This window comes from Genypterus blacodes, unplaced genomic scaffold (assembly GCF_046128005.1).
Source record: "Genypterus blacodes isolate CSIRO-AG114 ecotype Tasmania unplaced genomic scaffold, CSIRO-AGI_Gbla_v1 ptg000133l_1, whole genome shotgun sequence".
Taxonomy (NCBI): Eukaryota; Metazoa; Chordata; class Actinopteri; order Ophidiiformes; family Ophidiidae; genus Genypterus; species Genypterus blacodes.
This window is the reverse complement of record NW_027466935.1, coordinates 8,643,547-8,670,899: the sequence shown is the minus strand read 5'-3', so window position 1 is coordinate 8,670,899 and position 27,353 is coordinate 8,643,547. Positions and strand designations below refer to the sequence as shown.

At 45.7% G+C, this 27,353-nt stretch overlaps 1 protein-coding gene across 1 annotated transcript in view; it reads left to right on the top strand.

Annotated features, from left to right (window-relative positions):
* ank1b (ankyrin 1, erythrocytic b) overlaps positions 1-27,353 on the top strand; it is a 52,990-nt gene that overhangs the window by 2,650 nt on the left and 22,987 nt on the right. The window contains exons 2-9 of the mRNA XM_076163652.1: positions 22,389-22,490; positions 24,545-24,643; positions 25,257-25,355; positions 25,650-25,748; positions 26,408-26,593; positions 26,733-26,831; positions 26,979-27,077; positions 27,184-27,282. Of these exons, the coding sequence (XP_076019767.1) occupies positions 22,389-22,490; positions 24,545-24,643; positions 25,257-25,355; positions 25,650-25,748; positions 26,408-26,593; positions 26,733-26,831; positions 26,979-27,077; positions 27,184-27,282 (882 nt within the window). The remainder of the gene's footprint in view (positions 1-22,388; positions 22,491-24,544; positions 24,644-25,256; positions 25,356-25,649; positions 25,749-26,407; positions 26,594-26,732; positions 26,832-26,978; positions 27,078-27,183; positions 27,283-27,353) is intronic.

The window sequence follows — 27,353 nt, the reverse complement described above, 5'->3', positions numbered from 1 at the left end:
CAAGTGGCTCGATCGCTCTCAGCTCAATCTCCCACCAATGTCGCTTTCGTCTCCGTCTATCTTCCTCTCTGTGCCTGTCTCGCTCGTTACTAGCAGATTGTTGCTATGCACCTTAAAGGAAAGAGACAGAGAGACAGAGAGAGCTTGGGGGGAAAGAGAGAGAGGAGACACAGGCTGGGTCTCTTAATGTTCTAGGGATGTTAATTACTTCCATTCGATGTAAATCAAACTCGGCAGCGTGGCATCTCTACTACTCCACTCCTCCTCCCTCCACGCAAAGGTCATCCAGCAGGGTGCCAGCAGTGATCCTCCTATCATCGCTGTGCAGGCTGAGCACGCCAAAGAAAGAAGGAATGAAATGTGCCGGGTCCCGTGCTGATGGCCACCATGTCCGAGTTTCAAAATTCACGTATGACCTTCGTCTCGTGCCATTCAGCCCTGCGCCGTCATCATCTTTCCAGTCTTTCGTTACTGATATATGATAAAGGCATTATAGTTTTTTAAAAGAGAGGGATCGCATTTGCCAACTCTTAAATTGTCTCATTGATTTCAGCCGGTCGACTTGTAGGGATGTCAGGAAATAGCGAGTAGCACTTTCAGTCATAAAGAATACAGAACAAAGACGAAAAGGCCGAAGTAAACGCGACCTGACAAAGAATATTCTTGGCTTTTCAAGGATTTTACCTGCAAATTAAAGCCGTGGTTGTGCTATTTATTAGCAATACGTTATTGTGTGTGTAAAAATTTGTCTGACGGGTCTCAGACAAAGAGCTTGGATGTAGTTGGCTTCATTTGGGTCCAGATGTACTCAGCAGATTTGATGCATTCTACGCGTTGTGTCTCAAACGAGCTCAACGGCCTGGAAGCACAGTTTGCATTCCAGCTCTTTGAGTCCTCGCAAGGCCTGAACGCTCACAAACGCGTCCAAAGAAGACAATCGGCAACAATTAGTGCATCATCAGCGTATGCTTTTCTTATTTCCTCCGTCGGCCTCTTGGTGACTCCTGTTGCACCGATTGCAACTGTGCCTTTCTAACTGCGGAAGGCGAGACCGTTCGCTGATTGCGTAATGAGCCGAAACCGTAGTAAATTAGAGGTTCGACTCGCGGTAATTGCAAACGCACAATAACACTCATCAGGCCGCGATTCCTGCCGCGCGTTTGCTGTACGTACATCTGGCCCTCCGGTCAAAGTATGAACACACACACCCGCTCAGACGGCCACAGATTACTGTTATTAACTAAACTACATTTGATAGTTTAATTAAAGAATAATCAAATCTTAAATCTTGTATGTAAGGAGATTAAGTGAGGCTAATTATGTTCATATTTTACGTTTAATTTCATGTTTAATCTAAGTCCACATCTTGTCCTGCTGTTGAACCTTTATCTATGTTTATTTATTCCGAATAGGCTGATGTTGTATTATTTTGGTTGATAAGTGAACTTTTCTCTGCAAGCCTGCAGTCGTAGATTTTTATTTTTAGGATGCTGACATCTCTGTTTTTTATTTTTTTCCCTCCTCCTCCTCCTCTTTTCCTTTTGTGTTACATAATAGGCTCAATAATATGAAACCTCACACTATAATTGTGCCATCTAAAATTGAAAACTGTGACATCCCCCATACTACACTGGGAAATGAGGGAGAAGCATCAAATGGCGATGTCATCATCTATATGCATTAGTGATTTTTCAGCATAAAGAATAGAGTGATGTGTAACGGGAAACCTTTCCTCTGTTACAGCGCTCCAGCTTCTTTTTCCTCCTGGCCTGCACTTAATACAATAGACACAAAGATCTGCTAATGGACGCTGTGTGTGTGTGTGTGTGTGTGTGTGTGTGTGTGTGTGTGTGTGTGTGTGTGTGTGTGTGTGTGTGTGTGTGTGTGTGTGTGTGTGTGTGTGTGTGTGTGTGTGTGTGTGTGTGTGTGTGTGTGTGTGTGTGTCAGGCACATATTGTCTTTGTGTGTGTGTGAAAGAACACGGCTGCAGGGTATCTCATTCCTCTTTCATGTATCCTTATGGACATCTGCCCTTGATTAGTCAAAACTGGAGCTTTGTCTGTCTCTTCTTCCTGTCTGCTCTCCGTCTCTGCGTCTGGATTTCCGGTTACTGGGTACAATCCCGTCAGAAATACTAGAAAGTGATGCAAACGCTTGTTCACACATGCCGAATAATCACGTCTAAAATCGACAGAGACCCCTTTTAGAAAGCACATTAAATACCTGATCTGTGTGATTTAGCAGCAATAAAGTTACTTTCCAAGAAATTAACGACGATCGACAATGATTTCCTCCTCCGTGAGTTTTATAATGCACTCATTGCACGTTTTAGATTCTCTTTCTCCCGTCTCGATGCAAAGCCTCAATGCAGCTGACGCAATCTCATCATAAATGGCATCACGCATTGTTCTACTTCCACTATTACTCTGCTCACCACTCTGAACTGCACAGGCGTTTTGATTAGATCAAAATCGATTCGTATCAAAGGGGCAGACACATTTTTTTTTTAAACCATAGAGGAGGCCGAGAGGGCAACGCGTGATAGTGTAGCAGCACAGAGCGTTCCTCCGAGCAACGCCACGTACAGGGAGCGGCTGCTTATTTAACACGTTTCACACCGTTCACCAGCTCCGTCTCGCCCGAGCAATGTGTGAAAACCCGACTTGTTGCACAGGTCGGTGTCACTTTAAGCGTCTTTACATACTGTGTGCTTCACCAAGACTCGCTGTAAGAGTCTCTCTTGGAGTGTTTGATGGTGTGAAGAACACAGAGAGAGAGAGAGAGTTAGTTTGAATTAGTTTGGGTGTGAGAATGCCATATACTGAGAAATGGAACTGCTCAGCCACAGTCGAGATAGAGAGAGAGAGTAATTGTGCCCAGGAGAGTCAGAGGATACAGAAAGCGTCCCAGAATCCAAGGAACTCTGGTGTGTGTCTGCGCTCATCTTCCACCTGTGTGCATATTTTTGGGTTAACCCTGAGCAGATGTGTGTGTTTGTATTTGCACTTTCAGTTTGAAGATAGAAACGCACAGAATCCCAGTGTTTTTGCTCCATATAAATCTTGTTTGAGTGCAGTTTGGGGGAGGAGGATATGGTATATTTGTTTTCGTAAGATAAAAAGCAATACAGGGTGTTTTGAGTTTGGGCAGGTGCCTTTTCATCCTCCCGCCCTGTGGGAGGAGAGGGAGGGCAGGATGAGCCAAGGTCACGTAAGAGCTGAGAGCACCACTCAGCCCGGCCCCAAGCAGCCACAGGCTATATTTACCTGCCTGCCTAGGATTACACTGTATGTGAGACCCGAGCCAAGCATCCATCCCCACACACACACACACACACACTCCACCGCGTGCTAGCCCGGTCGCACTGTAACCGACGTTGACCCCCCCCCCGTCTGGCGTCCTGCTCCAACAACGCGGGAAGACACCAGAATAGAATCGATCCACGTCTCATACATCCATCAAGCGTCTCCACACTGCTTATCTGAGCCTCCTCTCTGAAGCGTGTGTGTGTTTGATCTGAGGATCAAAGTGATTTCTCTTTTCCTTTTTTTTTGTCAGCGAGAGCCATTTTGCCCCGTCAGTGAAAACAAACAAGGCAGTCGTGTTTCCTATGCTGTGGATTATGTGAAAATGGACGGAATAGAGACACAGGTGATGCAACAACGTGCAAGAAGCGTGAGGGGTGGAGGTGTTGTGCAATACTTTTATCCTTTACATTTGTATTTAGGCCACGGTGTAGTACGGTAATTTTTTACAATTTGAGCTATCTGGAGCAATTGTGTGGTGCGTCTGTGTGTGTGTGTGTGTGTGTGTGTTTAATGTGCAGAGAGGCGGGGACAGAGGCAGATTAACAGTCAGGGGCTGTTCATTTGTCAACTTAATAAGAAACTGCATATTCACATACATTCAAACATATAATCAAACCTCTTTAGATGGTGAATGAGAGTATTTAGCAAAGGCAAGATCGTTCTGTAGCCAAATCTACCATTCAGACTGGGTTTGGATGAATGAATGAACGAATAAGAGATTAAAAATAGTCTTTCATTGATAGAACTAAAGCCTCCAGGTCAAACACTACAGTATAAAGCGAACCTGGCTTCAATTATATTTTAACCGCACTTTCATTTATTATATCTCAATATATCTTTGAGCTTGTGAGCTGGTGTTTTTATCTACTCTTGTATATGAAGATAACAACAATAACAACAACAATAGCAACATACTGACAGTTGTGACAGCTGTTGTTTATGTGAACGTTCCTGCGTGTTTTGTGTTACACATGTGTGTTCACGCCCAGCGGTGCTTTAGCCTCATGTAAATCCTCCTCACAGCTCATCCGTTATCCGCGTCTATCCATCAGCGTTGTTAGCAAGGCCGGCCAAACGCAGCACGCGGAGGGAGGAGCGACGGCCGTAAATCTCCCGGGCCAAAGTTTGCGGCGACCCTGGGGTCAAGTAGCAGGTGGTTTTACAATGACGGATGTTGCCATGGCGATCACAGCGTGACACGGCACGCGAGCGAGAGCTGAAGGATGGCGGAGAGATGATGAAGGGGATACGAGGAGGTTGGAGTGAGGCGGGGATACGGGCTCGCCTTGATTGGCAATGAGACGCGACGCGGACGAGACGCAGCAGAGAGACGATGGAGGCTGGAAAATCAAGGATTGGTCTTCAGGCGGATCCTCGGGTTTAAGTGCCTCCAGAGAGATCGATACCACAACACCAGTCAGACCTTGAATTCCAGATCTTTACGAGATTCTCTAGCTTCCGAGGCCGCGCGTTTCTCTGCAAAAAGGAGACATCAGAACTCGCTGAGATGGCAATTATACATCACTTACCAAGCACAAATCAGATTCTCATTATTGGCTTGCTTGTAAACCTTGGCGCTAATGAGTCATCACTAGTCGCCATGAGCGAAGGCAGGTTATGCCAAGGAATTGTTAGCAGAAGAGTGAAAGACATACACACTGGCATACGGCCACACACACAGACACACACGCACATAACACCAAGCAGGGGCTGAGCAAATATGTAATGGAATTAGAGCTCCTTAAGGTCTGTATGGATCGTGTGGCCAGCAGGAGCCCACTTATGTACTAAAGCAACCACTCACACCACACCACACCCTGCCTGCCTGCATCACTCTGCTCTCCTGGCCTCCAGAGAGTTCATAATACTTTAAATCGCAAATCTCCCAGTGTTCTGACGGTGGTGAATTTTCATTCATTAGCTCCACTTTGGTTCCTGGCTGGAGTTTTAGATTGTTAATCTTCACACGTTCAGGCTGAGCTCAGACTGATGTCAGCGCTGCAATGAGGTCTGAGTTGATACATTTGGGGTTTTACAGGGAAATTAGCTTTTTATGCTCATATTTTAAAGTCAGTAAGTTGATTTATGAAGGTGGGATGCAGCAGTAAAGGGTTTCTCTTTACATGCAAACAATAAACTTTAAGGGAGCAATTAAAGGGGATGAAATGATAAACAGAGCGTCTGTGCAGTATTACAATCCAGTATCTTAAACTCTATATGATGATAGATGTCAGAAATCTGTCTGAGATGAGTGACACCTGCCTGCGAAGTGAATGTACGCGGGAAGTGGTTTATAGAGGCTGCAGCCGTCGTGCCAAGATCAGAGGGCACACTTTAGAGTTGCCTGTCAAGATTGTGTACTTTCGTTTACACGTTTGTGTGTACATGTTTGTGCTTGGGTGTGACTCAGAGCAGCACATTTGATTGGTCGATCACATCCTTCACATTTGTGACGTCACTCCTGAGCAGCAAAGCTGAAACAAGTATGATTAAAAAAACGTGCCACTGTATTTCTTGACAGCCTGATGTTCATTTTCATCCCCTTTGTTCCAGGTGTGTGTGTGTGTGTGTGTGTGTGTGTGTGTGTGTGTGTGTGTGTGTGTGTGTGTGTGTGTGTGTGTGTGTGTGTGTGTGTGTGTGTGTGTGTGTGTGTGTGTGTGTGTGTGTGCGTGTGCGTGCGTCCTCTGTCAGCATAAATTGGTTATTTAGTAATGAGCTTGAATGGAGCAGAACCATTCCATCTGTTACCACACTGCAATCCCAGTGACACACACACACACACACAGATAAAATCAAAGAGAAATGTATTTTTAATAGTATTTCCAGGTCGTTAAAACCATTGAAAAGGAGATAATCTAATACTGAGCTGCCATTCATAGAAGGCCATCACTTCACACACTGTGACTCCAGAGAGCTTCCATCAGCCGAGCAGAGACGAGGACAGGAGACGAGGTCGGGATGGTGGCAGCAGAATAGAAGCAAACCTGAAGCAGGCCTTTTCTCCGCACCCTCAGCCGTCATTGTTCCGTATTGTTTGTGTTTGTGTTTGCGTCCGCCACCATGTGCCGTTGTAATATGTAAGCGGAAATGAAAAGATAGCGGTCAGGCTTTACTCAAGGCGAGCCGCTGTCCCCCTCTGCCGTCTACACTGTACTGAGGCATCGGGCCGGAAAATCCACACTGCACTCGTATAAATACTTCATCACTGATTCAATTTTAAAGTCTAGATGGGAGCCGAGAAAGTGGAGCAACCGTTTGTTCGCTCCTGATGCACTCAGAGCTCTCTCTCTCTCTCTCTCTCTCTCTCTCTCTCTCTCTCTCTCTCTCTCTCTCTCTCTCTCTCTCTCTCTCTCTCTCTCTCTCTCTCTCTCTCTCTCTCTCTCTCTCTCTCTCTCTCTCTCTCTCTCTCTCTCTCTCTCTCTCGCTCGCTCGCTCCTCCCCCGGATGTATTTGTCTGCATGCCCCTTCTTTCCCCTTTTCCCTGCTTGTCATTGTCTTCATCCCTCTTCTTGTCCTGGTGGTTCTTTCATTTCCCTGAAATTCAGCCATTCAGATATTTTTCCAGAGGCCATAACTAAGATTGACAAAGGCTGTAGAAAAACTACACAATGATCGTCAAATGCTCTTTATTCATTCTGAAGGCTGAGTCTGACTCAAGCGACCTCACCCCGGCTCATCAGATATGTTAAGTGTTAATCAATAGCAACAGGCAGTTGGGAAATAATGTAGCGTGGGTGTTCTGTGTAGCCCCCCCCCCCCCCAAACAATGCTGGTTTGGCACCCAAGGGACCTCCAGAGAGATGAGGCTCATTTTCCCGGCCTTCTCCTGGAAACCCCTCGGCCCTGCGCTCGTTCCTGTTCTGTGTGTGTGTGTGTGTGTGGATGTGCCGGGAGGTCTCAGACAAAGACATCCAGAATTCCCTGCACGAAATCGTCGGTTCAGAAGCGTCACAAACCACAATGATTGATGAAACCTGAATTGAAACAGAGCCGAGCCAGTGTGTAGGATTGCACTGCCGATGATGACCGTTTCACACAGGTTACGTAAGAGAAGTAACTGCAGCCGAGCTCCGCTTTAATATCTCCCATCCACTAAGTCGTCCTCCTCTAAGCCTGTCAGACATCCCCCAGGAATCCCCCGCCCCTTCCACATATCTGCTGTCAGCCAGAGGGTCGCTGCCTTCATCCTTCACACTCTGGAGCTGCAGTAATACAGCTGATAAATGTGTGTGTGAGGTCAGTTCCTACAAAGAGATGCACTGTAAAAAAAATTAATAAATAAATCAGTAGTTTGGGTATTTTAGAATTGGTGTCACAAATCATCAAAATACTGAATTCATCTTATAAACAATTGGTATCAGTAGTGACTGTGTGTGTGTGTTAGTGTGTGTGCGGTGCTCTTACTGGCTGGAAAGTGTGTGTTGCTCGTACGGTAATTCACTGCCTGGCATGCACCTTCTCTGCCTCATCAGGTGACACAGACTCTCTCTTCCTCCCTCCTGTCATTCCTCCTCATCTCTCTCTCTCTCTCGCTCTCTCTCTCTCTCTCCCTCCCTCCCTCCTGTCCCTCCTCATCCCTCTCTCCTCCCCTTACACCATTATGGCATTGACAGCAGATAATTGATCCCAACTGCTTTGCCTGTGGATGACTGTGATCAGTCTATAGTCAACAAATAATGGATGAACTAAAACACTCGGCTGTTAGCAGGCATGGCTGATTGATGTTAATTTTCACTTTATTTGTTTTCCTCCTCCTTCATTGCAATGTATCCCAAAACTTATCAAGTCGCACCCATCGTCCATAAGTCTTTTCATCCATTATTAATCAGGAGGCTGACAGTCATAACACTCACTCAGTCACACAATGTGAGTTTCCATCGTAGGAGATATTAGGTTAGCAGGAACACAAGATGAAAGTGTAATGTGTGTGTGTGTGTGTGTGTGGGGGGGGGGGGTTAAGTTACACAAATGGCTAAGTTATGAGAATTAAGAATCTTTTGTCATTTATATATCATAAAGCAAACATTTGTATCTCTACAGTAAATGGCTCTTTCTAAACGATTCCACCTCTGGGCCTACAGAGAGGTGTTTTTGGTTCTGACTCAGGCTTGGCAGCAGTTTGTTTATTCCTGTCGGATCCTGTTATGAAACACTTTGGACGTAAGCGCTCCCCTGTGGAGGATTGCGTCGGAGAAGAATCCTCCTTCCATCACTTACAAACCACCAAGTTTACGAGGAGAAAGTGAAAAATGCATCCCAGTCATTCACCTCTGTTTCCCATGGAATCCCCCATTCACTGACGTAGTGCTGTTTAGCAAACGGCTGCTTCAGATCAGCCATGGAACGTGTGACACCATCACGTTTTGTTTGGTGACTGCAGCATTTCTTTCTCTCGTATCCACCCCCTCTTTCTCACATGCAGTTAAGCTTTTACCCTGATGCTCACACCTATCACTCACACTCACACACACACACACACACACACACACTGAAATATTTGTGGAACACAGCCTGATTGTAATCAACCACAGAGTCTGACTCGGCTGTTTTGGGGTGGAATGACCGACTGACAGGGTGACGGTGTGTGTGTGTGTGTGTGTGCTGCTGGCTCTGCACCAGCGCTCCCACGGGGAAGTCCAAGGTGAGAGGAAGAACACACACACACACACACACGCTCACTCTCAAATATGTATATGGCATAAAAGGATCCGATCAGAGTTTGTTTATGTGAAGTCAAAATACCATCTTGTACTTTTTAATCTCAGTTTACAAATCAGATCGGATGTTAAAGGTCACATCTTGACCGATTTCAAGACTGAAATCTCTCCATCGCTTTCACTCTCCGTTGCCTTTTGACATGATAAATGAGGTCAAATACAGTCTGAGGCTTGAGGTGACAGAATACTGAAGGTTTGGGGGTCTAGACTCTCGCTTCTGGCTTTGGTGTTTGCATTTCAAAGTCATATTCTGTCATCATGGGAACAATCCGTCTCCTTGTTATGGGGCCTGATGTTGCTTCAGGGTCCTGTTCTCTCATGCTTCACCTGTAGCTTTGTCTTCTAAACACGTTCTATAGCACCGCTGTGAATTATGTGAAAACGGGACGATGGTGCAATCCTCCCACTTGACGTGACGTAACGGGTGTCATATTAACCCCTTTACTCTCGCGTGCCGTATGTCAGGGCGCTTTTGATACACGGCGGATGAAAGGAGCATGGGCGTGTGTGTGTGTGTTGAGCGACGCAGGTGATTGATGGCACTCTGAATGAAGAGCAGTTTTCAGGGAACGCAGTGTGTCAGCTCGTCTGGGCGTATTTTTAGCTCTCCCTGGTGCATTAGGTTTATTATAGCGCCTGCTTTGGAGAGGGCTGAGTGACTTCTCATTGCGCCACCGTGTGACATGTGTCATAGTGTTGCTGCTACACACCGCGCCCTCGCTTATCTGCCCGGGTAGAAGCTTAATAGAGCCGTTTAATTAACAGAACCAATCCCGCTTCTTCAGGGATTCGTATCCGAAAGATACGTCCTGCAGAAGTTCATTTTCTGAAAAGCGGTTTGGATATGTGATGCGTTTCCTCCTCTACAACAGCGGTTTGCACGTTTGTCTCAGGAGGAGGAGGAGGAGGAGGAGGAGGAGGAGCGCTTCAGTTAGATCAGAGGCCCAATCAGAGGTCCAGACATCAAGGCTCACTAGCGTTTCTAAAGTTTCAGACGGAATTGGAATGAGATGTGGAATGAGACGCCATCTAGGGCTGTGCAATTACAACAATCTAAAATCCAAATGGTGATGTGACATTGTGAGATCATTTAATTGATTAAACGATGTTGGGAAGCACCGTCGGCGAGGAGGAGCGCTTCTTCATCTACCAGACCTTTAAAAAAAAAGGCTTGTTAAATTGAGCTCAGTGTGATGTCAGAGCTGCAGTAACAAGTCAAGATACCTGGACATTCCAACACCTGCTTTAAATCCTGATCATGTTCATATACCGTATATGACTGCATTGTATTGAAAAGTGTGTTTAGTCCACATCAGTTACCGTGGAGTCGATTCAACACTTCTCTGAGCGTTATCAGCTTCACAAAGTTAGGATGTACGGCGGGTGTCATGTTGGATGGCACAGCTGTACCTTATAAAGTGTCCAGTGAGTGAACGCAGCCTCACTCATTTACTTATTGGCCCGTCTGCCGTGTCTGTGATGGTCTACGCCGATCATCTTAATGTTTATTCTGGCACGCAGCCTTTTTGTTGTTGTGTTCATAAATTCAGTTAGGGGTCTATTTATATCTCTCTCTCTCTCTCTCTCTCTCTCTCCCCCCTTCTCTTCCCTTCTCTCTCGCCCCTTCTCATTTTGATCATGTGTGAAAAGTGCCTCTTGGGAGAAGCCTGCATTGACGGGCTATCATGTTAACCCCCCTGTTGGACCCTGACACCTCAGGCTTGACCCGGGCATCAGGGGTTTGTCCCATTGATTGATTGGCTCTTCTTTGGTCTCAAACTCCCCCCTATGGACCCACACAGAATGCTGAATCATGGGGGGGCGCTGGCTTCATCGAGCGGCCTCAGGGAGTGGTCACTGTCGCGTTCAATCCATCAGACCGCCAGTGTCTGTAGAAAGGAAGCTGTTTGTCTAGCAGTGTGACGTTTTTTGTTGGTTTAGTTTGGCACAGTTGTGTTACTATCATTTGCTACGATTGTGTTGAAGAAATGACCCTCCTATGATTTCGCCCTCTGCAGTATGTTGCTTACGTGTGTGTGTGTGTGTGTGTGTGTGTGTGTGTGTGTGTGTGTGTGTGTGTGTGTGTGTGTGTGTGCTTGGTGACTTTTCCCCCTCCTCCTTCAATCAACCCCTGGGAGCCCGTCCCCATCCCTGTCTCAGCATGTCGCTTAGCGGTATGACTGCACCCACTGAGTGATTAGTGATGACCCACTGTCAGGAACACAGACATGCACAGTGGGACGCACACATGTCAGAACACACAGCCGGCACATGCATGCACACACAGACTGCGGTATGCTCTGTAAAAAATCTCCTCTGTCTTATTATGAATGCGTACGACGATCAGATAAGTACCATGTGGTGTGTGTGTGTGTTAAACTACGTCTGATGGAACACGCAAAGAAGAAACAAACAGTCGGACGATAAGAAGATTTGAATTTTCAGTGCAGTAGTTGAAATGTTTTCCCCTCCTTATGGCAGGCATCGATATGATTTAGTGTCTCTCTGTGACATCCAGCTTTGGTGGCACACACATCCATCTCACTTGATGCAAAGCCTTCTGGGACATTAGCATTTTAAGAGAGGGTGCTGCATACATATGAGTCCTCATTTACATTCATAATGGATTAAAGAGCGTGTGCATGGAATAGCGGATGCACGTATGCGTCGTAGGGACAGAAAACTTTACTCGACGTGGCGCAAAACTGGACTGGAAGTGGCGACGCGGCGTCCACCTCTGACCGGGGATCACGTGGGTGATCCGCGGAGTGGCATCAAGTGTGAGCACCGGGCTGACGCGTGCGTTCTGGTGTGTGTTGGAGTCCCGACAGCCTGCAGTGAGGAGCATATGTCAGCCTCTGTGAGCGCCCTGTTGGCAGCTGGCCTGTAGATGACGTAGCAGTGCAGGCTGGGATACGCCTGCATGCTTCATGAACGTACATCTGTGTGTGCATTCAATCTTAGGGCCAGACCAGCCAGCAATGCAAGGTCAATGTATCTGCACTAAAGATGATTAATTGATTAATGAATTGAATATTACTCAGTGATGGAGGCTGTGTATTGAGTGCCAGTAGTATTTTGTGTTACTTTTATAACTTCATTTATTAATTTATTGAGTTATGTCAAATATATTTAAGAAATGCATTTGTATATGTATTTAATTGAGGAAGAGGAGGCAGCAATTTAGTTGAGTTATTAGTAGAAATATTTTCCAATTTTGTGCACCTCCTCACACACACACACTCACACACCCACTTATTGAAATATCTTGTAGCTGCAGTAACCCTCACCCTGCTCTGTGTGTGTGTGTGTGTGTGTGTGTGTGTGTGTGTGTGTGTGTGTGTGTGTGTGTGTGTGTGTGTGTATACGTGTTTGTGAGCCAAGTTCAACTTTTTGTGTTGCCTTATGTTTATGAGTCTGCACATCAAGGCTTGTGGATGCACTCGCCTCGCCCACAGGTTAGGAGTGTGTGTGTGTGTGTGTGTGTGTGTGTGTGTGTGTGTGCACGTGTGTGTGCGCGCACTCCTGTGAGTTAGTGTGTGTCAGCTGCACAGCCCTCTGCAGTCCTGATTCATGACAGAGGTGATATGGCAGCCAGTCAGTCATTGTCAAGATGCGGCCCCCCCAGCTTCCGTCCTAGCCCTCCACCTCTACGCCGCCACGGTCCATATATCTCTGTGTCCGGGCCGGGCCACAATTAAAGCCACTCCGACACCCAGCATGCAACGGAGTCCTACTGCAGTGACCTTGCGGCGAGTCCTCTGCCGCCCGTGGCGTTGGGTCGTCACGTAACAACCTCATGCCGCGAAACTGAAAGAAACGCACGAAAACAAGTGTGCATATCGTGATCAAACAGTAAGCTGCGTTCACCAGTCTGCACCAACACTTGGTGAGGCGGGAGGTGCCAGAGCCTCAGGGGCGGCGGCAAAGAGCTCAGTGTTGTGACTGACATCACCTCAGACTAAGCCGCTGACACGCAGATGGATGGAGGAGGATGGAGTGATGAACTGACGGCACTACAAGGTGAAGAGTTACAACAATGTGTCATGTAGCGTGATGGAGGGAGAGTCTGCTTTCCTTTGTGGCGTGTGTCTGTGTGTGTGTGTGCATTGATATAGACAGGAGTAGTTGCATTGGTGAGTTTCCCTTCGACTCTTCGCCATATCTTAAAATCCCTGAGCTTCCCCTTAAGGAAGGCTGATCGTGACCTTTGACCTCTCTCTGCTAAGGATGGACATGTAAAGGATGTCAGCATTGCTTTAAGACGTCTCACTGTGCTCAGACGGCTTGTTTGAACACGTGACTTCTCCCCTACACCTCACTTTCACCTTCCTCTCTCCTGCTCAGTTACCTAAGCGCTTGCATTCCACCTCCACTCCTCCATATCACCGTAAAAGCCATGTACGGACGTTAGATGTTCCTGGAGACTTGCTATGAATGGAGGACGTTCCCGTTGCTCTGACATAACCCTCCTGCTGTAGCTCTACTCTGTGCTATTAGTCCTCTTCATCTCTTGACCTTTTCTCTTTGCCCTCCTCCTCCTCCTCCTCCTTTCTCCCTCCCTCACCTTCTCCACTCACCTTCTCGCTCGATATCCTTCGCGTCCCCTCTTTGCCCGCTCTCTTTCTCTCTCAATGTCTTACCGCCACCTTTACTCCCTCTTACCCTGCCAACAGCGTGTCGGTCTTACATTATCCATCCCCCTCCCGGCTCACTTCTGGACGTCCTTCCCGTCTCCCTCTTTCTTCCTATCCATCACTCTTGCACCTCCCTCTGCTGGCTGCTCTCCACCGCCCCGGCCCGTCATGACGATCGGATATTGGTCCTACGGGAGTTGGTGCAGTCATTGACCACGTGCATTGCAGAGTGCTTTGCCTTACATACTGTATGTACACATGACTTTCAGACTCTGTGGCTCCTGTCTTCTCCCTCTTCCTGCTCTTCTTCCATTGTCTACCTTAATGGTTTTTAGTCTTTATGACCCTTTCCATGTTCCTCTTCCTTCTGCTACACTTGAAGAACTAAATACCTGTGCCCTAAAAGTGATATTAACCTTCAGAATCTCTCTCTCTACTTGCTATTATGTATTCAGAAAGAGTTTGGACCTGTTCATTTTGATCTCGATTGCGGATTTAAGCAATAAAAACAAGAGATCTAGGCCTTTAAGAGTGGACACGAACAACCGTCACAGAATGGGACTCCACTGTTTAGGGACGACTTTGAGCAGTCTTTCTGAGGCGGCACTCATCAGAATAAGGATATGGAAAGCAGACTCATCACTTCCTTGTGCCAGCATGTTTTTAAGGTCACGCTAACCCATCCAGACGCTGCTTAGATAAGCTGAAATCAACTCCAACGTTTCCTACCTATGAGTTCCTTTGATTTGAGTTGAACGGCTTTAAAAATGCACCTAATGTGAATGATTGAATGTTGTAAAAGTATGAGACCCACAATCATTCAGACTGAAGATCTTAGCGATGACATGCACTCAAACTCCTTTATTATCAACTATTTCAATAGAGAAGTGGAACCTCTCCACTCTGTCGCCTTTAACACAAATTGATTTAACCACAGATTAAATGATGGTGCCCTTAAGAATGAGGAGAGTAATTGTATTTCAGTTATGAGCTTCATCTGATTCCTCAATGTCAGAGATGAGTGTTCCAAAGTGGAGCAAAAAACTAGAGACTTGTCTTTATTGAGTGGAATTTGAATGCATTTGCAGATATTGGTTGTGCTTTGTAGGGGAATGTTTGATGAAATGGTGAAGGTTCAGGTAGCTCAGTGTAGAATCACAGCAGATAACCTCTGGAGGTAAACCGTGAGGGCAGCTACTACCCAGCATGCTTTGCCGGTAGTGCTTCTGCAGTGCTCATAAATATTGAAACGTTATGAAAAGGGAGAGGGAGGACTTAGATCGAGGGTGAGTGAGAGAGCGATTGCGCGAAGCTGGGAGAAATGGAGCGGTTTAAGGAGAGAGAGAGAGAGAGAGAGAGGTTAGAAGTTGCAGCGGTGAAAAGAAAGACGTAGATGTGACGTGCAGCGAGCAGATGAAGAAGAAGAAAACAGTGTGCTATTGAAATCAGGACTTCAAGGTTTCCTCACCACGCATCCAGCCAGCCTCTTCAACGTCCTCTCGCCCTTATTTCCTGCGTCAGGATTTCATAGAATAGGAATATTAGAGATTTGGTGGTAACGAAGATGCAATAGGCAGGCGTGATGAGGTAGAACAGGTTCAGTCTCAAGAAATGTAGAGTTTATAATGGAGAATAGCAATTATGAATGTAAAAAAGTATTGCAATAGTTTATTTTTTGGGGGATTTTCCGAATTATTGTCGGCTTTGATTCAGAAACTTCCTCTCTGATCATGCTTGAAAGTGGAGCGTTTGAATTTGTGGTCAAAAACACTCAATTTTGCAGTTTTCGGACTCTTTTTCTAATTCCGCCGTCATTTGAAATCAGCATTAAAACAAAAACTTCATAAGTTAACAACAGCCGGCTGTTGAGTTCTGATTTGTCGACTTGAAAACCAGCGTCAAGGCAGACTGCTCTGTGCTGATTGGAGTGGTGCGAGATTAATCATGAAGACGTGTGTGTGTGTGTGTGTGTGTGTGTGTGTGTGTGTGTGTGTGTGTGTGTGCAGAAGGTCTGTTCTCCCCCTCTGAGTTTGTCCTCATGTGTGTGCACGTGCATGCGTGCGTGCGTGTGTGTTGGCCCTAAGTTGTGCCTCTGATCCAGATCTGTATCTACTCGTTATAATAGCATGTAATTATCTGAATGTGTGTGTGCAGTGCGTGGGGCTGTGCACAGAATTAGACACCAAAGCAAATGATAAAAATAAAGAAAAGGCGCTCTTTGATTGTAATGGATTGCAGAGGCAGTGGCCTGACAGAGGCTATAAATATTTCACACTTGCCGTTTTAGCATCGGGGCAGGAGAGACAACAGGAACATCCTCATTTTGACGCGTCTCATCATTGTTTCACGAGGGCGGAGGAATTTGGTTCACAGCACGACGCTTTCATCTCCACAAAACATGAAGTCTTTTATTCAGACTTCCATACTTCATTTGTTTTTTCATCTTTTAAAGTAACTGAAACACGAGTCACATTTGGCAGCGTTTCCTTTTTCAGACACACCCAAAGACGTATGTGACATCTGGTGAACGGAGCCAGTTTGGCTTTTAGTTTTGTTGTTTGAGGTTGATTCTTGGAAGGTCACGCTGAAAAGTTTGTAGTTCTCTGATTGGTGGAGATCAGCAGCTGCAGTGTAGCTCACAACCCTCACACAGCCAAACCTCCCTCCATTTTCCATGTATCTTAGCATGTTCCTTACCACTAATGACCACCGTATTTTGACAAATGCTATCCTGAGCAAAGACGTGCACAGCGGAGCGGAGGATTATCCTGCAGGAACGCGCCATGGAGAAACGGGTCAGGTTAGGTAATCTGTTACAGCTGAAAGAATGAATTTTTCTGCTGACCAAAGTCACCTCCCGAAGCTGCAGGGGGGCGACTGTTTGACGGGTGGAGTCTCCCTTTAAATCCCTCCTGTAGGCAGGTGCTTCACTAACACAGGAGCTGTTGCTTTGTCAGCGTCTTCATTCAGGGAGAACACACAGATCTGTCCTCCGCACGATTGTCAGGAATTTGGCAGAATTCCTTCAAACACATTACAATCTGTGACGAGGATCTACACTGCATTACCAAATGTGTGTTATGTAAGAGGGAGGGAGAGAGAAGGAAAGAGAGAGAGAGAGAGAGAGAGAGAGAGAGAGAGAGAGCACCGCTCTCATCGTGATGATGGAAGTCAGATTTCCAAAATAGTCCCAACGCGTCATCTTCTTCTGCTATGCAAGCTTGGAAACCAGCGATTAGCCCAGCACGACCTTCGCTTTATATCACTTTACTCTCTAATGCATTCCTCCCTCTGCTAACGTGTGTGTTGGCACAATTATATACACCAGGGCTCTGATTCAGACTCAGCAAGAGTTGCAGAAGAGTACGTTCAGGGAGATAATGTGCAAATATAGAGACGATGACATTCACCAAAGCCCAAATGTCCTCTGATTCAACAACATCAAGACAAACTTTTACTATCATGACTGTGAAATCATGCTTATCTGACAAAATCGAAGGTTTTTAGCATAACTGCCCTTGCACAAGTAATCAGTGGGAATCTGTGCTTTGTGTGTGTGTGTGAGCTGTGTGTTGTATGTGTCTCTGTTCCGCCCCTCACCCACACCGTGCCCATCCATCAATATTTGATCAGCTCCCATTCCGTACAACCTATCTGGGCCCGCTATTGATTTGTCATTCTCAGGGCCATGACTTCATCTTGCCAGGCATGGACGCGCTCTCACGGAGAAAATGCAACATCACAGCATCTCAGCTCTGACTTGTAGCCATGACTTTCATTAGCACGCTGCTTTACTTTGACGCCATATTGTTTCATTGGTTTTACAATACTTCAGATTTAGTCGAGAGCCGAATCTCACAAATGTTCTCAGATTGATCAGCTGGCATTATATCTTTCCTGCACCCTCAAAAAAAGGATGACATCATGGTGCAAAGTGAAGGCAGGTGTGACGATCCAACACAGCATTCATCCCTGCATTAACAACAACATTGTAACAAGACCAATTACGCAACACAAAGGAGTTCTCATTAGCCAAACTCAGCTGTCAGATGTCGATTCGGTCCTTCCTCCTTTCGTTCATGAGATGACACAGAAAAGAGGGAAATAAGATCCAGAGCCAATGACATCACTCATATTTATGTGGCACACTGCGGCCTGTTTCCCAGCAGGGACGCTGCTAGATTGAGAGGTTCTGTCTGCGCGTCTCACCGTGAGGCGGGAAGGAGAATACGGCGTGAACGCTGACAGGTTCTGGGTGGGAGAGGACGCATGTTGTGCTCACACGTACTCCGACTTGCCGCGTACGTTTCTGCAATTACATCTGTTGGACGTTTCTTTCGCAATTATAACTGTTATGTAATCTGGACGTCGGGGACCGGGCGAGGACTCCCGCTGCTCACACTCCGCTCCTTTGTGTCAGCGCCTGAAAATCACAGTGTGTACGTTAATCTGCACACGGCTGTTACATTTGTTTCCCTCAATCCATTTCAGTCTGTCTTTGGTGGAAGCAGGTCTTTGTTGAAGCCCATGGGGGTTCATTACTGTGATCCATCTCCCTCCCTATCGGTGCCAACAGCAACACACTGTGGCGTCAGCGGGGCTATTTTGGGCGTTGGGTTTTCATGCCTGTGTGGAGGTAATTTGACTTTATGTGCATCGTTATGTAAATGATGTCATCGTTCGTTCATACACAATCTATAGTCTTAATCCTGCAAACCAGTTTACATTGTTAATACTGCAAATAGATTCATGTTCCTTTATTGTCCAGCTAATTATGAACTATTGGACTATTGGATCATCAAAATCTGCGCATCTCTCAACAAGATGCACAGATTTTCAACAAGCGTAGAGAAACTCCATACAGTCCAAGTAATGTGGAAAATAAACTCAATGTTTCAGTGCAAAATGAAACTTGAAAACCCAGTAATATATTTGATACGTTTGATGAATATTTGATGCCCACATTTGATCCCATAATGCAGTTTGTGACGCATTAACAACGACCTTGAATGTGTTTTTTTTCATTATCGTGGGGAAATATTTAGTTTCAAATGAAGTTCTGCTGGACCGTTATCTTGTTCTTCCATCAAAATAAGAAAGAGAGATGAGAAAGAAAGCTGGAGAAGAGGTTCAGATGACACGGCTCAGGCAGACGCTTTCATCAAAACAGACAGCGGCCGTATTATGTCGGAACGCAACAAACAGGATACAGGATAGCAAGGGTTTTACGTCGGTCGTCTCACCTCTTGGAGTGTTGTAAAGGCAACCAGATATCCCTCCAAATACACTTTTACTGCGTCTTTTGTTTACGCAGCCAAACCTGGAGTAGTAGTAGAAGAAGCTGCTGCGACGTTACAGTGCGAAGGAGGCAAACTCTTCAGCTTCAACCGTGAGGAGAAAAGTCCCAACATGAAGTGACACCGCCGCAACCTTCAAAAATGAGACGAGACAGGAGCTGTCGCTGAAATAACTGCAATACTTGTACACGCTGCGCCGCCGGTGACTTCGGCTACACACAACTCCCCGTACGGATAAACAATCAAAATCTTCCATGACAGTGAAATGTTTGGGGTTATGTTAGTTTCTTACTTCTTCTTCTTTCTACATCTTGACTGGTTTTCGTCACTGCCTTTGACTGTTCTGATACTTGAAAACCGGCCTGAGTGTGTGTGTGTGTGTGTGTGTGTCGACGTTTTGCACTGCATGAGTGTGTGGTTCAGTGTGTGAGTACTTAATCACATTTCCATTTAGCCCTGCTGGAAAGTGACTCATTCAGAAGAAAAGGCTGCATATAAATGACCATCACCCAAATGTGCAGGGGACAGAAATTAGAAAATGAGCGATTATTTATGTAGATGGCAAATTGTTATAAATTTCTATGCATTTATCCTGAAAATGGCGCCATGTGTGGGTGTATATATGAATGTTAATCATACATACAAATGTAATATAGCATTTCCACACGTTCATCTTGTGCCGCATTCGCCAACATCATCATTTCAGTGTGTTTGCGTTTTGATGATGCGGCGACTTATGGCCGACTCTTTCATTCGTAATTTTAATACAAACCAAGTGTAACACCGACCTGTCAGTACCTGCAAGGAGTAGAAATTATGACTCTACATTACATACTATTAGTCAAAGACAGCTGTGTGTGTGTGTGTGTGTGTGTGTGTGTGTGCGTACGCATGTTGTCTTTCAGCCTCTTGCATTAGGTGATGATGTCCGTCTTTGTGTTTTTGCTGGCGTGATTGTTTTTTGTACGCTGACGTGTTTGGCGCTCAGCGGTGTACGTTGGCGAGGTCAGATGAGTCCTGAGCGGTATGGATATTTGATGACCGAGTAAATGCGACGCTTGCAGAGGATCATTGTTGCTGGCTCTGTTTGCTTCCTTTGTGTTTTTTTGTTTTGTTTTGTTTTTTTTGCAGCTGCACTCTCAGGTTTCTTTAGACACTGCAGAACCGCCCCCTCACTGAGCGCCACACGTTGTACGATTTAAAGCTTTCTCACGACAAATAAAAAGGTCTGCGGAAGTGGAGGCGTGTGTAATTGATTTCCAGGATTATTCAGAAATTACAATATTCCTACTATTTTGTGGCACCGCCTTTAAGTTAGCAAATGATTACAGGTGAATGTAATTATTTGCTCATTTAACAGCGAAGAAAAAGGACTAAAACACAAAAAGGAGTGGAAATCTTAGTCTCCTTAAGATAAAATTAGACTCTTGCCATCTTTGGTGGCTCAGCTCAGTGTGCAGACTGAAAGCTCTTGTTCAATATTACATCACCATTTTGGCTCAACATGTGTCGCCCATGTGTCGCCGGTCGCCTGTGCAGACTGGTACGGTTGTTCATCATCTTGATAATCCATCAGCTTCCTTCTCCAGCTAAGCACACATTGTTAAATTCTTAATTACGGCAGTGAACGAAAGGCAACGGAATCTCAGACGCAGCTGGATCCTACTTGGTCTTCGTCCTTTACGGAATCCTTACTTGGGCAATATTTTCATTGTTTTGGAATTGCGACCTCCTTGCTAAGATGTTGTAAATGAATGTGTACAACAATAAAACAGTAGATAAGGAGCAGGAATGGTGATGTAGTGTATGATGTAATGATCAAGATCCCTCACATTGTATATTTAAAACACTTGAATCCTCAGTCTGCTGCTCTTATTTGTTTTCCTCACATATTAAAGGTAAACATGAAGGTGTGGAAGCTTTATGTGGAGCAGACACTGACACAGTCCAGTCGCGCTCCTCTGAACCTCCAGCAGGGGGCAGTCATTGATCTCCAAGCCGACAGTATATAGTATCTTAGCTTTTTGTGTGCACACTTTGACTGATGCAAACGTTTGTGATGATAGTAAAAAGGTCATAGATAAACTCAGACAGAGAGGAGGGCTGTTATTCCTGACATACACATAGCGAGACTGACATAAGTCCTTTTTCTAGGGAAGTAGGTACGTCGTGGTTGTGAGAAATGGCATGAACACTATTTTCATTTTGTCCTCTCCTTTATTTTCTTTGTGTCACATGAGATCACAGAGAAAAACAAGAGAGAGACAGAGACAGAGAGAGACAGAGTACAGAGACAAAGAAATGAAAATGATTACCTAAGACTCTCAGGATTTAGGATTAATTTAGCAGAATGTCAGTGGAGCTCGCCAGGGACAAAGGGTCAAAATCCGTAGACACCTGAAGAAAGGTGGAGAACAGATTCAGAACAAATAGCTACAAAGAAAATGGGCCATTGGATGTTGCAAAATGCAGAGAAAAAGAGAATAACCCTGGAGAGAGAGGGGGGGGGGAGAAACAAGAGAGTCAAGGGTAGTCAGAGTTGTTTGTGAGAAAAACAGCACGACATTGTCTTAGACAGTGTTAAAAGATGGAGGGAAAGAGCGAGGCTGATATATATCTCTTATGCCATCAGAGTAATTATGCCACTTGAGAAAAACGGCTCACACCGATGCATCATCCCTGCCTGTGAAGGCAGAGAGAGAGAGAGAGAGAGGGAGAGAGAGGGTCAAGAGTACAGAACGTTAGGCCGCGCTTTCACTTCAGGGGCAGCGGGAACATTTCATTGTGCGGGTCAGCGGTGTTACACATTATTACACAGTCGCCTGATGAATGAATTCACAGGTGGGCGGACGAATACACACACAAGCACACACACACACACACACACACACACACACACACATACACACACATACTCTGCGGACATTAACCACTGGAGGTCTTCCTTGAGATCAGACAGGCAGGCAGCGGAGCTCGTGGCGGAGTGTGTTCTAGCTGTGAACCTCTGCCAAGCTCAATGTGCCGGGTTAGTTAGAAGTGTGTGTGTGTTTGTGTGCATGTGCGTGTGCGTGTGCGTGTGCGTGTGTGTGTGTGTGTGTCCGAGAGAGCCTGAAGGTTTACGCCTCTTAATCTCAGCGGGAACTAAGCCACAATGATGAACAGACATCCTAAGATTGAAGTTGTCTGTAGGCAGATTTCAGACATATTTATGTTGGTAAACTTGTGAAATCTGTGTTTTCATCACTTTGCCTGTTAGTCATTCTGGTGGAGATTATGTTTATTGAAACGAGGTGTTTGGCTGCAGCATCACTGTGTTTATATGTTCATTTAGGTGTTTGGCCTGCTGTGTTTACATATGTGATCTTCCTCCTCTCTTCTCTTTTTCTACTGGTGTTTTAAACAGCGTGTTGTTGTTGTTTTGGCTTACAGGCCGATGCAGCCACCAGCTTCCTGCGTGCGGCTCGGTCGGGGAACCTGGACAAGGCCCTGGACCACATCAAAAATGGAATCGACATTAACACGGCGAATCAAGTAAGACGCTCAAAACAGCTGTGTGTGTGTGTTTTTACCAGAAGCAAAAGATATCACGCTTATGTCTTGAATCTTACATCCTCCAGCTGTTACTCAATGTGTTCCTGATGAGATTTCACATCACAAATTAATGATTTGTAGCAGAGAAATGGCATCCAAGAGAGAGAGAGAGAAATGTTCACACAAAACAGTTGTGCGTATGAACCTGCACCTACTGTAGCATCATCTAGCGTATCAAGACATTTCCCTGTCTGGAATAAAGAAAGACACGGGAGCAATTAAGCTGTCATTGTGTAGTAAAACCTGCTGCTGACTGCATGCAGGAGGGAAAAGAGCTTCATCATTGCTTCAGCTGTGAGTATTCCTCCAGAGGAATCCCCACCTGTAATGTCAAGGTGGTGATATTTCTATAGGGGGAAACTTCATTACACGTTATTAACTGCCTTCAGGCTCAGGGACAGATTAATTTGGAGGTTGAATAGTTTTGTCTGGCCCCTCTGCTCTGTCTTTCTTCTGCCCTTTCATTTCAGCAACAATGCACAGGCGGGGAACCTCGACTTAGGTCACAAGTTTCCCTTAGTCAACGATAAGTCAAGTCATGTCAAGTCATGTTTAATTGAGTAGGCCGATATCACTAAGAGCGTCTCAAAGGGCCTCGGCAGCCGCACGCAGCCGGGGCTTCGTCCTGGCCCAGCTTTTAGGAAGACGAGGAAAGGCTCCCTAAAAACTTTAACGTGGAGGAAATGAAGCGGAAGAGACCTTCAGGGGGCAGAATTAGCAAATACAGTAGGTACATACGGCAAATACACAGAGAAGATGCTTCAGAGTTAGATAAGACACTTAGCAGAATGTAGATATAACAGATTAGATTGGTGATTTAGTCCCTCCTATCTTTCCATCCATACTGTTACAAGTAGTTGCGTCATGGACGTCCTGTAGAACTATATGACGATCTGGGAAACGGCTATTATTAGACACCGAGACGTCAGAGATCCATTCAGTCTGTCAGAGGCCTTGGATATTCCTTGACTTCTGTGGTTCCTTGGTGTTCAATCTCTTTCTCTCTCTGTAGGACTGAAGCAAGGACAGAGGCGGTTCTTTTATGTCACTCTGTAGCAATAACCTCGACTTGCTGTGCAGCTACAACCTGCAGGCTCCTCTTGGTGCTCTCTCACTCTTTCTCTCTCTCTCTCTCTCTCTCTCTCTCTCTCCCCCTCTCCCCTCTCTCTAATTCTCTCTATACAAACAGGAGAGCATGTTTAGGGGTATTTTTGGCTCTATGTCAGGGTTGTATCTGTTTCAGCATTGCAGTATAAGTACACAGTATTTGTCCATATGCGTATTGGACACATACACACAGTACTCGTGTGTGTTCCCCTGCATCTACGCATGCTCACAGAGGCTGTGTGTTGCCCATTTGAATTGACACTGCAGCACGAAGCAAGGCTGGGAGCTGCGCGGCTCACTGAGACTCCTAGTGGACACACTGGGAACAGCAGCCGGCTTGTAGCTTTTTGGCTTTAACCAAGCAGACAGACAGACAGACAGTGGTGATGAAATAAAAAATGATCTGCCAGCACTTCACCATCCTCCTCACTCCCCAGTCTGCTGGTTCAGCATTTCATCAGACCCTTTGTCAGTGCTTCTCCTGCTGTGGACTTGTCTGTTATTTTTAGAGACAATTGGATGAGCTGTAGCCACATATTTGGAAGGCTCGTAGGAGGAGACGTCTCTTTACATAGATGACATCTAAAAGAGACATGATGTGAACTTTTTAGCTTAACACGGTCTCAGTGGAAGGACTCAAACAGATAACCCTGTGGCTGCTCAGGCCGCTGTGATCACTGGGACTAATAGCAAAGATTTGGTTCTGTTTTTTTGCTCGGAAGGGTCAATTTGATTGACGTCAAGATCACAACAGTCAAGGAGAACACAGAGACAAATGTTGACAAGGATGAACTCAAGCTTCCAGTTAATGAAACGTGACTTGTTTAGATTCAAATCTGAGGAAAAGGCTGAAACTTTCATCCATGTGTGTCTCTTTGTCTTCTTAGAATGGTCTCAACGGGTTACACCTGGCCTCTAAAGAAGGTCACGTCAAAATGGTGCTGGAGCTACTACACTCTGGCATTGAACTGGAAACCACCACCAAGGTACTTTCTCCCGCTGCAGTAACGCCTCAGATTTAATGAAACTATATGTCCATGTGCTCAGAAGTCTTCCTCCGCTTGTCTAATTAGAGCTGAATATTCAAGAAAACGTCTCAGGAACACGCCGTGTTTAGTTTGCAGCTTCATCAGGGAAATTCTTTTCATTCTTTTCTGAACACGGCAGCTGGTGAGGGAGTCAAACGTGTAACTCACCACCTCTGGAAATGTTCATATCAAATGATCCAGAATGAAACATGAGGAAGAGTTATTTCAGTTCAATAAAACATGTTTAATCCAATCATTGACATTTTCAAACAAAGGTCATTGTGTGTTTGTATTTTTCCCTGACATTTTTGTGCTGTTAATAATGATTTTCAAGTCAAGGAAATGTATCATCTTAAGAGAATTCTTATCTTCCGGAACTGTCCGTATGAATAGGAATGTATAAAGGTGATAAATACACGTTACTCATTGTTGAGTGCTTAGTGTGGAGATCTAGGTCATTAGGTTGCAGGTTTTATTCTCAGTCCCTTCACTCTTCCTTTCTCTCTCTGCTTACGTGTGTGTGTGTGTGTGTGTGTGTGTGTGTGTGTGTGTGTGTGTGTGTACCCTCCAGAAAGGGAACACTGCCCTCCATATCGCTGCGTTGGCAGGCCAGGAGAAAGTGGTGGCTGAGCTTGTCAACTATGGTGCCAACGTTAATGCCCAGTCACATGTGAGTCACCACAAGCTGTGTGTGTGTGTGTGTGTGTGCGTCCAATCTCTCTGTATGTGTGTTTGTGTCTGTGCTTGTACATAAGAGTGTGTGTGTCTCCTCATTTCTTCATACAGTATCCATATGTCTGAGTGGACTGTTGTTCCATTGAAAGAGAGAGACGTCTACATTATTTATTATTCTGATCATGTTTATGTCTGTATGCAAATATATGTGTGTTTGCTAATGTTTGTTGAGTGTCCTTTGTGCATTTGTGTGTGTATAAGCCTGCATAATGTATGTGTGCCCTAACAGAAAGGGTTCAGCCCGCTCTACATGGCAGCTCAGGAGAACCACTTAGAGGTTGTCAAGTTTCTGCTTGAGAACGGTGCCAATCAGAGTCTCCCAACCGAGGTAAGTGTTTGTTTGACCTTAACAGGAGGTGAGCCCTTAAACCCAACACACACACACTCACACACACACACCCACACACACACACACACACACACACCTGCATGCTAAACCCACATACATAGGCACTCAGAAGCTTGGGTCCTTAAATCATTTCCCGCTGAGCTTTATTTTGAAATTGAAGTGACATTCAGACGTCTGGAATAAGAAATGTAGGAAATTTCTCCTTTAATGTGTCATTTCACACATCAAATGTAAATGTTTGTAGCAATTACATACACACAGACAGTGTAAGGTCATGTGTGCCATGTAGCCAGCTACTGCATAATATTATTAACACATTTGAGCACTTTTGAAGGCTCTTAAACTCAGTATTGCTAACTATAAGTGATATTTCAGTAAGTGTGGAAAGCTTTTATTGAAAATGAACCTTGAACACTTCTCAAATGTTTGTTATGATTCCAGTCAGAGGGATAATTATGCCACGGAACGTTTCATCCCCTCCCCTGCTGTAATACAGATTCACCTTCTCACTTTTCTCTCCTCCTGCATGTGATTGTCTCCATCTCTCTTATGTAATCCGTTCCCCTCTCTCATCTCTCGACTCCTCCACCTTGTCTCTGTGCCCCCCTCCTCCCCCCTCCTCCCGCCTCCTCCTGCAGGACGGCTTCACCCCCCTGGCCGTGGCCCTCCAGCAAGGCCACGAAAACGTCGTCGCGCTGCTCATCAACTACGGCACCAAAGGCAAAGTCCGACTCCCCGCGTTGCACATTGCCGCGCGGAACGACGACACACGCACTGCCGCCGTGCTCCTCCAGAACGACCCGAACGCCGACGTTTTAAGCAAGGTGCTCTCTTGCCAAGGCTAATATTTAATCTCTGTTTGAAGATCTTTGCAGCCTGCTTCTTTGGTGTTCTATAAATAGCCTGTAATTATCCTTATTTATCCTCTCTGTCTCTCCCCTGCTGTCTTTGTTCTCTCTGTAGACGGGTTTCACACCACTCCATATTGCCGCACACTATGAGAACCTGAGTGTAGCCCAGCTGCTGCTGAACAGAGGAGCCAATGTAAACTTCACTCCCAAGGTCAGAATAACAGATGACACCTGACAGAAACGATGATATCACTGCGACGGCATGGGTTCAAAAGATGGGAGTAATAAAGAGAGAATCAGTTCTTAATGATGATGGTGATAATGTGATGATTGATTTCTTTCCCTCCTCCGTCCCTAGAATGGCATCACACCCCTCCACATAGCTGCCAGGAGAGGGAACGTGATCATGGTTAGATTACTGCTGGACAGAGGAGCTCAGATTGATGCCACAACTAAGGTGGAGTAGTAAACTGCGTTGTTCTGACTCGCTGTCTATCTCTTCCTCCGCCACCGGTGCAATTCCATTTCTCGACTCTTTCTGTTTTCTCCCCCGCATCTCGTAGGATGAGCTCACTCCTCTCCACTGTGCGGCGCGGAACGGGCACGTCCGCATCATCGAGATCCTGCTGGAACACGGTGCTCCTATTCAAGCTAAAACCAAGGTAGATGATGTCAGACTTGGCTGTAGGAAATGTGGACTTCACTTTTCATCAAAATCACATTTCCTAATTCA